The sequence below is a fragment of the Echinops telfairi genome, unplaced genomic scaffold (genome assembly GCF_000313985.2).
Source record: "Echinops telfairi isolate 266 unplaced genomic scaffold, ASM31398v2 ScPeMD7_5;HRSCAF=22, whole genome shotgun sequence".
NCBI lineage: Eukaryota > Metazoa > Chordata > Mammalia > Afrosoricida > Tenrecidae > Echinops > Echinops telfairi.
The window spans coordinates 23,393,831-23,405,360 of NW_022103901.1; the positions used below are offsets into that span (position 1 = coordinate 23,393,831).

The following is an 11,530-nucleotide window of genomic DNA, read 5'->3' on the forward strand; positions in this document are numbered from 1 at the left end:
TTTTGCTCTTTATATCGGTCAGTTGTTTGTGGCAGCTTCTCTTGCTTCTTCATGTGTACTGAGAGGGCCGTTGTCTCTGAGTATTGTGATGCAACTACTGGCGGGCGGTTGGGTCATGTTGGGGCAGTTGATTCTATCAAGGGGTGAGAGAAAGGAATAAAAACAACAACAACAAAAAGGAAACAGAGGTCAGTGCCCTGATAGCCCTGTTTCAGCCAGCTCTTGCTTTGGCCAACAAGAGCCGTAGGGAGTGTGGGGCTGGTGTTGCTGTAACTGTGCACCTGGGTTTTCTTCTATGATGTATTTTCTGGTCATACTTGTTGCAAATAGAGGGATTGTGTAGTGTATTTGCCTATATGGCCATCTTAAGCAGAGGCCAAGAAACTGAAACTTTAATGATATAGGTACATTTAAGTAAAAGTATGAAGGAAGATCTATCATGCAAATGCAAAGCAAAAGAAAATAGGAGTGGTTATATTAGTAGCTGATAACATAGATTCAGGCCACACCAAAAATAACCAGAGACAAAGAGAAACATTACATATTGACAAAAAATCATTTCACAAAGAAGGCAGATCAATTGCATGCATCAATCAGAGCTAAGAGTACAAACATTAAAAACAGAAATGAAATGATAAATATATAAATGCACAATTATAATAGGTGTGGCCTACTTGCTCTCTTTCCTGGCTACTAGTTATAGCCTGAGGTTAACAGAGCAGGTAGGAGGCTTTTTCTTCTTCTTCTTCCCTTTCCTAAAACTGTGGGACTGTGTGAGAGGTTAGCCAGCCTTATATTCCCCATTGCCTTACATGACTGTGGGGGAGTCTATACAAATGAGGCTAACGAGTGGCTGGCCGCATACTTCCCACTACTCTCCATGGTTGAGGAGAGTGCTCACAGAAACAGTGCTATAGAATCACTGGCCATAAAATCCCATCAACAGTTTTTCAGTAATCAAACTCCTAATGATAAATCAGCATGCAAGCAGGAAAATCGGAGCACCAACAACAATTCTAACCAAACACAACAATACACATTCCTCCTGAGTGCATACTGAACAGCCAGCAAGGTCATGAAACAAAGTCTAGAAATTTTTAAACCTTGAACTCACGTAAAGTATGGTTTCTGAACAGCAGAAAGGAAAAAATATTCTATAGCTTTACATCAAACAAAATACTTAAATAACCCATGGATATATAGGAAATCAAACATATAATAAAACAAAAAAATAGAAAATATTTTGAATTGAGCAAAAGTAAAAATGCAACTTAAAACAAAATGTGTGCCGTGCAGCGAAAGTGGTGCTGGAAGGAAAATTATAACGGCAAATGCTTTTATTTATAACCAGACATGCCCCCAATACATTAAGAAATGAGAAAAAAGACCCAAATAAAAATGAAACTAAGCAGAAGAAAGGACAAAATAAACAGATAAGCATAAATCAATGAAATGAAAAATTGAAACACATAAAACCAATGAAACCAAAAGTTCATTCTCTGAAAAGATCCTTAAAATTGATAAACCATTAGGAAAGATGATAAAGTAAAACAAAAGAGAAACAAATTGCCAGCACCAATAAGAAGAGAGACTATTACTACAGACCTCCCCCTCAGATATTAAAATGAAAATTAAAAGTATTAAAAACAATTCTTCAGTTTGAGATCTTAGATAAAATGGACCAATTGGTCAAAATCACAAAGTGCCACATCTTGTTTATGAAATAAACAATTGAACAATCTTATAATTATTAAATGAATCGAATTTGTTGCTAAAATATCCAATATTAACTAATATCCAAAGTTCACAAGGTTTCGTTGGTGAATTTTACCAAGAATTTAAAGAAAGAACCAATAATTTAAGGAAATAACCCAATTCTCTATATTTTCTTTTAGAAAACAGGAGAGAGTATAGATATCAAAACATGACAAATACAGTAAAAAGTAAACCTCCTCAAACCAAACTCACTGCTACAGAGTCAATTCTGACCCAGAGACCCAGAGGACAGACTGGAACTGCCCTTGGGGGTTTCCAATTCTGTAGATCTTTATGGCGGCCCAAAGCCTCATCTTTCTCCCACGGAGGGCCTGGTGGCTTCAAACGTCTAACTTTGCAGCTGGCAACTCAATGTGTAACCCACAATACACCATTAGGGCTCCTAAAGTACAAGAGTTCAAACCAATCAATATTCCCTCTGAATAAAAATATTGAACAAAATATTATCAAATAAAATTCAGTACTGTATTACAAAAACCCCACCATGGCCAAGTGGGTTTATCCTAGGAATTTGAGACTGGTACAGTATTTGAAAATCAGTCATTGCAATAAACCACACTGTCTAAATGGGACTATTTGAAGAAGAATGCAACATCAGGAATGGAAGAAGGTTTATTAACAATGTGTAATATGCAAATTACATAACTGTACTGGCTGAAAGTGAGGAGTACTTTATAAAGCAGCCTTCAGTATATATTACAACTCAATGTTAAGAAACCCCAAATCCTCACAAATGGACCAATAGACAACATCATGATAAACAGAGAAAAGACTGTCAAGGATTTCACTTTACTTGGATCCACAATCAATGCTCCTGCAAACAGGAGGCAAGAAATCAAATGACTTATTGCATTGGGTAATTTGCTGGGGAAAAAAAAGACCTATTTAAAAAGCAACAATGTCACTTTGATGAGTAAGGTATGCTTTACCGAAGCCAGAGTAATTTCAATTATATTCACTGCTGGACAATGAATAAGGGAAACCAAGGAAGAATTGATGCATATGAATTCTGGTGTTGGCAAATAATACTAGAAGTACCATGATTACCAGAAAAACTAACAAATGTGTCTTTGAAGAAGTAAAGCCAGATTGTTCCTTAAAGGCAAGGATGGTGAGAGATCATCTCACATACTTTGGATGTGTTAGTAGGAAAGACCAGTCCCGGGAACAAGACATCATGTTTGGTAAAGTGGAGTCAGTGATGAAGAATAAGACCTTCTAGGAGATGGATTGAGACGGTGACTGCAACAATGGGCTTCAACATTGTTGTGAAGACGGCACAGGACTGTGCAGTGTGTCATTTTGCGGTACATAGGGTCACTACAAGTTGGAGCTGACTTAACGTCACAACAATCTTGATAGATTTTTCTAGAAGAACCTAGAATAATCACAAGGGTTTATTATGAAGAAGTTTAAAGAAAATTGAAAACTACCTTGGTGAAAAACTATCAGAAAAATTGTGCTGAGGAATCCCCCCCACTAGCACAACAACATACTTCTTTATTCTTCAAAGATAATAACAGAGAATCTCACAGAGAAACCTTTTCTCATCCACCATATAGCTCTGATCTTGACCTTGCATACTTCTTTTATTCCTCAAGTTCAAAGATAATTTAAAAGGAACAGGATTTGAGTCCCTCAAAGATACAGGAGCTGCCATTGTGACATGGTTTATATTTTTTCAGGAAAGGATTAGAGAGATGAAACACTGCCGTCAAAAATGTATAGGCCTAGATGGAAGATACGGAGCCTAGTGGTGTAGTGGTTATGCATGGGGCTGTGATTTACATGGGAGGCAGTTCAAAACCACCAGCAGCTCCATGGGAGAAAGACTGGGCTTTCTACTCTAAACAGTTACATACTCAGAAACCCACAGGGTTGCTATGAGTCCTGGCAGTGAGATGGAAGATAGTCAAGAAACAATAGTTTTAAATTTTGATATTATTTTTTAAGGTCCTATGACTTTGCAGTAATATTTTTCACTTACCCTTGTATATTCAGTATATATTAAGAATCCTTATAAAACAAACAACAAACAACCCCCAAACAAAGATTTGAACAAACATTTTATCAAAGAGTATAGAACAATGGTAAATAATAGCATGAAAAGATGTTGAATATTATTAGTCATTTGTGAAATGCAAACTAAAGATAGGGTTAAATGCCACCACACATTTATTAGATTGTCTACAATACAAATAAAATTATATCTACCGTTCTTGTTCATTGTTGCTGGGAGTGCAAAATGATACAGTGACTGGAAGATACAGTTTGGAAACTTCTTAAAAATTTAAACAACTCCTTACCATATGATCCATATTTATCTTAAAGGGATAAAAGTTTATATTACCACAAAAATATACATGCATGCTAATAAGACTTTTTTTTCATAATCATCTCAAACCAAATGGTCTTCATTTGGGGTACTTTCACATAGGCAAACATAACTAAAAGCAACAAACTACTGATACATGGCACAACACAGGAAAAATCTCAAAGTATTAAGCTGACCAAAGCCAAATTTAAAGATTACATGCCATATGGCTCGATTGCTATGGCATTCAGAAAAAGACAACACTATTGTGATGGAGGCAGGATCAGTTGTCACATGGTATTATAGATAGGGATGTTTATTGGAGTAATATAATTGTTCAGTACCCTGATTGTGGTGTTAGATACACTAATCTATCTATTCATTAAAATTCATAGATCTGTACATTAAGAAATCAAACTTATTATAATAAAACTTAAAACCACAAAATCAAACACATCTCTAACTCACCATACAGTAGAAAAAAAGGTGTTCTGACAGAGTCAAATCATTAAACAACAAATCATGCTGTGGACAGAAGCCCAAATTTTTTCGAACATGGGCTATATTCTTTGAGATGTCATATCCATTAATGTAAGCCTCTCCTCTGGTAGGGGGGTGAAGACCTGGAATTAAGCAGAAGACGTGATGGAACTTAACTTCGGTAAAGGAATATGACAACCTATTGCAAAATAACATGTCAAATTTGTTGCTACTCACGGATTACTCACAGGAGAAATAGATTTGTACACTATCTACTACAGAGAGAGAAACTGAAAATTTGAAAATAAAACTCGATTGTCATGAAGTCAATTCTGACCCATAGTGACCCCACAGGATAGGGTAAAACTACCTCTCTATGGGTTTTCAAAACTGTAAATCTCTACAGCCGTAGAAAGCTTCATCTTTGTCCCACAGAACAAGGGATGGTTTTGAACTGCTGACCTTATGGTGAGCAGCTCAATACATGCCACCATGGCTCCTAAAAAGAAAGCCATAACCAAATGCACTGCTGTTGAGTTAATTCCAACTCTCAGTGACCCTCTAGGGCAGGCTAGAACTGCCCCTGTAAGTTTATGAGTCTGTACCTTTGTGCTGTTAACAGCCCAACGCATAACCATTACACCACCAGGGTTCCTTCCTAAAGAATAGTTCTGGAAAAAAACCAAAAAGCATTGGCTGTTGTCTCTGGGTGATGGAATTGGTTATTTTTTGCTTTGTTTTCTTCTCTTTTTCACGTCTTAATTTTATACAATGCTTATGGGTTACATAAATAAAAAGACATTTAACTTATTTGCTGTCTTCCAATATTTCAGTGCTGCAATCAGGCAGTCATCACATTTGTGAACCATAGTAGGTCTTAAGTACATAATTTTTTAATCCAGAAGATAGAATATTTTAATCAAGACGTGCTTAGTATTTACAAAAATATTGATGCACTACCAGGCACATGTGGTTTCGATTTTATGAAGAAATTTTTGGTGCTGGTAGCATCGTGGTTATGCATTGACCTGCCAATTTCAAGGTCAGTAGTCTGAACCTACCAGCTTTTCTGTGGGAGAAAGATGGAGGTTTTCTCTTTTCATAAAGATTTCAGCCTGGGAAACCCAAACGGCCAGGTCTACCCAATGAGGTCACTATAAACTTGGGGGTCACAAAATCAACTTGATGGTAGTGGTGGGTATGTGACCAAGTAATTCTAACACCATTAACATGATTGTATCATTTATCCTATTTAATATATATATATTGCAACATATTTCTGAAAAGTATATTTACAACTATACCCCAGAGTGAGCAACTGTTGTTATTGTGAGGTGCTATGGAGTCAGTTCCCATCCACAGTGACCCAGCCCAGTTGTGACTTCCTGATGTGTGTTCCAGCCATGATTAGTCTTCATGAGTCCTACCAGGGACTCTTTCCTGCTGGGTCCAGCTAAGACAGTGAGAGAAGATACTGGTGGGATATTATACAGTTGTGAGTGATTTTGAACAGGGGTAATTGCCGTCCTGCTGAGTATAATTTGAGCCATTTCAGAAGCAGGGGTGAGAGTTCACTACTTACAAGAGAAAAGAGCCAGAAATGGAGGTGTTGTTAGGTGCTATCCCGTTGAGTTCAACCCCTAGCGACCTTGTGCACAACAGAAGGAAACACTTCCCAGACCTGGGCCATCCTGACAAACGGTCCGATGCGCGAGTCCGTTGTCACAGCTTGGTGGCAATTCCTCTCCCTGAGGGCTTTCCTCTCCTATGCTGCCTCTCTACTTTACCAAACACAATGTCCTTCTCCGGGGACTGTCTCTCCTGACAACATGTTCAAAGCATGTAAGGCAAAGTCTTGCCATTTTTGCCTCTAAGGAACATCCTGTCCATACTTCTCCTAAGACAGACTTCCCTTTTATCAGCCCAGGGCGCTTTCAGCATTCTTCTCCAGCACCACAATTCAAATGCATCGATTCCTCTTTGGTCTTCCTTATTCAGTGTCACACGCTTATACATCAATTGAAAATACTACGGCTTGGTTTAGGCACACATTTGTCCTCAAAGTAATACCCTTGCTGTTCAATACTCTACAGAGGTCTTGTGTAGAAAATTTGCCTAATGCAACATGTCTCTTGATCTCTTGATGGCTGTTTCCATGAGTACTGATGGTGGCTCTAAGCAAGACAAAATCCCTGACAACTTCAACCTTTTCTTCATTTATCATGTTACCTACTGGTCCAGCTGTGAGGATTTTGTTGTTCTTCACATTGAGTTGTCGTCCATATTGAAGACTGCAATTCTTGATCTTCATCAGCAAGTGCTTTAGTTCCTCCACACTTTCAGCAAGGAACCTTGTGTCATCTGTATTTCTCAGGTTATTAATAAGCTTTCCTCTAATCCTGATGCTGCAGTCTTTATCATATAATCCAGTTTCTCTGAATATTTGCTCAGCATATAGATGGAATAAGGATGTGAGAGGATACAACCCTGTCACACACATTTCCCGAGTGGAGAAAGTCCTTTAAATCCCGCATCTAGTTTGCCTCTGTATGCCTGACTTTCCAGTTCTAGGGACTTGAGTTGTGGCCTACCGTGTGACATGATTTCACCAGCTTTCACAGCCTTGTGAATGAGAAGAATCCTCCAGACAGATTTTGAATTTCATCCTTGGGATTTACCAGCATCCACAACTATTTGAATAATTTTCCTTCCTGCTGAAAGTTCTGTGTGACTTTATTGTAACAGATTTTAGCACGCTGGGATGCAGGACAATATACTAACAGAGGAGTGGTGGCTGATACCCGGGATAATGGAAGGCTATAATATTTTTGAAGAGTTAGACATGGGATATCTTTAATTTCTTCTTTCTTATGATGAGTCATGTATTAATTTTTCTAAATTATTTCCATAGTATTAACAAAATCCATAATAAAGCTACTTCACTTTATAGAAGACAAATACTCAAACCCAAAAATGACTAAGTTAAATATAGCATATTAATATAAAATACTATTGTATAACTATCAAGAGAAGTTATAGGTTTTCCCGGGAAGATGGCATAGAGGTAAGGTCACCCTGAAGGAGCTCCTTTGAGTAAAGGTTGGATCTACGGTGAGGGTCCAGTTTGGGAGAGTGGAGCGTGGGTCCTGGACTAGCTGGGGGATCTTTTGCGGGTCTCCCCACAGATAGCGCCAGTTTTGCTCACCAGGACACACACTCCTTTCCATTTCTTGCACCAGAGACCCATGTGCTCAGCATCCAGAGCGGCGGTCCCTTGCCTTGGTCTCTCTGTGTTTCACCTGAGGCCACCACACATGCCTCTGCAACACCCCCCCCTGCCCCCCATGCCCCAGTGACACATGCGCTGGTCCCAGTTCATTACTGGCCCAGAGGACCCGCACGCACTGCACTGTCTTGCACCCTCCCCGCCCAAGTGACACATGCTCTATGCACCTAGATGAGCCATGCCACACCACCTTGCATTCCCTACTCCCCTCGCCCCACACAGAGTCACATGTGGTGCAGTTCCCAGTTAATTCCTGCCCTGGTGACCTGCACACTGCACAACCTTGCACTCCCCCTACCCCCCAGTGACACATGCACTGTTCCCAGTTTATTCTCACCCAGGTGACCCTCAGGTACCTTGCACTCCCTCTACCCCCAGCAGCATATGTGCTGTGGTTCCCTGTTTATTCTCTCTAGCTCACGTGACCAGAGCAGAGGTACCTTGCCTAAATCTCCCCACCTCCAATCTGAGACCCACACACAGTGTTGACCTGAGTTCATAAACAATCCCCTTGGTGATTCTTGCCACACCACCTTCCATTCCATCCCCCCCACCCCTCACCCCCTAGCAATACACGTACCATTCCTTGTTTAATCTCACCCAGGTGACCCCCTTGGTGGCCCACATGCCATACCCCCACCTCTGGAAACCTGGGAGCAGAACTCCCTTGGGGTCCCCAGCACCAGACAGCCTGCCCCTCTAGGCCATCACAAGGATGTCCGCTTGGACTTCCTGAGACCCTGGAAACTAGACACCATTGCAGTCCACAGAAATGAATCCCAGTTGGAATAATCCCCTTGCCAAGACCTTCCATACTCCCCCAATAGCAAGGGAACAGCTAGACCCTCCATAGAGATAGCCCCAATAACACAGGGAGGGAGCCAGAGATGCCGCTCAAACTCATGTTAAATCTGGCTCTAGGTTGTAGGTAGATTTAGTCTTATTTTCTTCTGAGAAAGATGAAACAGGTCTCCTGTCCCCCCCAAAAGAATTGGAACTCAGTAGACAGGGTTACTCAGTGGCCTTCCCTGCCCCTGGCTAGGAAGCCCCACCTCCCTGGGGAACCCACTACAATAGTCTTCTATACCTTGGACCATACGTAAGGAGTGGCAAGTCCTGAGCCATGTAGTAACCTACTACAAAGAGGCTTCTGTTATAAACCCTTATAATTGAATGGCTACACTACACACTCCCTTCAGGAAGTTCAGGGTCAACAAGGGAGTCTGGTAGATATTATATACCCACAAGTTCCTGCACCAGTTGCTTGTGTTCACTCTCTCCTCCCCACCCCCCCAAGCGAAAAGCCCCAAGCTTTCACCCTAATAGCCCACCTTCCCCATGCTACCAGCTGTCTGTGTGCATTTCACCCCACTCTCCCCATTGACTCACCCAAGCCTGGGTGCTACCAGCCCACAGGCCTTCCTTGAGCACTTGCCCCCATGGTTGGAGGAGGCCCAGGATAGACTGCCCCTTTAGGGAAACACAAAGATGTCTGAATGGCCTTTGGAGGTGCTGGATGCTAGAGACTGCAATGGCCAGCAGATTTTAATCTCTACTGGGACCATCCCATTGCAGAGCTTCTGCATATCCCCCTAATAACAAGGGTGAAAATAGGACCTCCAGATAAATAACCCCAGCAATCTAGGAAGAGACTCAACCCCAGTGAATCAGTAGAGGCAGCTTGAAACCATGATGTAGCTGGTGCCAGGTAGTTCTTTTTTTTAAGTAATTTCAGCTTTTATTATTTTCTTTTTTTTTAAAGTGCATTTGTACATTCATTGACCTCATCATTCTCAAAACATTGCCTCTCCACTTAAACCCCTGGCATTAGGTCCTCATTTTCCCCCTCCCTCCCCGCTTCCCACTCCCTCATGAGTCCTCGATAGTTTATAAATTGTTATTTTGTCATATCTTGCCCTGTCCGGTGTCTCCCTTCACCCACTTTTCGGTTGTCCGTCCCCCAGGGAGGAGGTCACATATAGTTCCTTGTAATCGGTTCCCTCTTTCCTACCCACTCTCCCTCTACCCTCCTTGTTTCACCACTCACACCACTGGTCCTGTAGGGCTCATCTGCCCTGGATTCTCCAGGTAGTTCTTACACTTATTTGTTTTATCCTTAGAGATAGAAAACACAGGGCTTGTCCCCTGCCCTGTGCCCTCTAAATACCACACGCAAAGTACCACCCCCAGCTCCACCAAAATTCAGGCTACAACCCACAGCAGCAGTCAGTTCAAGGAAGCAAGAGAAACTAATTGCAATGTTGGAAGAGGACATGAACCTAGTGACATACGTAGAAGAAGTGGACTTTGAATCACACAGAAGGAAATCTTCAGAATACTGCTTAGTCATACAGTATATGACGGAATCAATAAAGAAAAGGATGAAAAAACAGAGAGGATAGAGTCCACATACTGAAGGGAAATACAAGGATGATGCAACAGAATCAAAGAAAACAGTAAGAGACCTGACCAATAGGTTGGAAGAAGCAGAGAACCGTATCAGCAGCCATGAAGATAACCAAGCAGAATTAACAAGACAATCAAACAAGATAATCAAAGAAGCTGAAGAAAACCTGAGAACAATGAAAACTATGAAGAGAAACAATATCCCAAAAATTGGTATACCAGAGCAAGATGTAACGAAGAAATCAACATCCAAAATAGCAAGGGAATTCCTGGAAGAAAACTTCGTCAATATAATAAAAGAGGATCTGACAATCATCCAGGAAGCAGAGAGGACACCAATTAGACTGAATCCCAAGAAGAACACACCAAGGCATATAACAGTCCAATTATCCAACTTTGAGGAAAAAGAGAAAATTAGAGGAAAAAAATGCAGTCATCTATAAGAGTAATCAAAAAGAATACACTCAGACTTACCAGCAGAAACCTGGAAGAAGGAAAAGAATGGAGTAGCAGCTTCAGGGAGTTGAAGGAGAATAATTGCAGCCCAAAAATCCTCTACTCCACCAAACTCTCCATCAAAATTGAGGGGAAGGTTTGAGTTTTCTCGGATAAGGAACATTTCAGAGAACACATAAAAAAATAAACCAGCACCAAAAAGATCACTTTCAATTCATGTTGGACAGAAGAACAACATCCACAGAGCATAACCATTGGACCACTGCATAGTGTAACACTAACCAGAAGTCACAGCACTGAAAGGAATGCCCAAGACTTTTTTGACTCAACAGAGGAAAGAAGGCAATTATAAATCCTCCCCACATACACAACACACAGCTAAGGAGGAAGGTAAGAAAATGCCTAACATAAAAGGTACAAGATGGCAACAAAGAATCCACAGATAGATATAATTACTCTGAGCATCAGTGGTCTGAATTCAGCCATTCAAAGACAAAGACTAGCAGACTGGATTAGGAAACAAAACACATCAATATGCTGTCTTCAAGAGACATATCTCAAGGCCACAGACAAACACAGGTTGAGGGTTTGTGATAGGTAGATTTATTGTGCCAAACTGGCCAATAAGAACATGGGGGATTAATAAGATAGCAGTTGGATAGGAGGGCAAAGAGATAAATGGCTTGGCAAGCCCTGCTCCTCTCTCTTTTGCTCTCTGGTGATCAGACCAGTGGGTGGCTGCTTTAGTTAGTTCTCTGCCTCAACTTATGAGCTAGACTACCTATGGGACAGCAAAGCTCTGGATCATGCCA

General features: G+C 40.9%; 1 protein-coding gene across 1 annotated transcript in view; it reads right to left on the minus strand.

The window, feature by feature from the left end:
* Window positions 1–11,530, minus strand: part of LOC101660058 (phospholipid-transporting ATPase ABCA3-like) — a 206,495-nt gene that overhangs the window by 83,741 nt on the left and 111,224 nt on the right. The window contains exon 12 of the mRNA XM_045285074.1: window positions 4,559–4,713. Within this exon, the coding sequence (XP_045141009.1) occupies window positions 4,559–4,713 (155 nt within the window). The remainder of the gene's footprint in view (window positions 1–4,558; window positions 4,714–11,530) is intronic.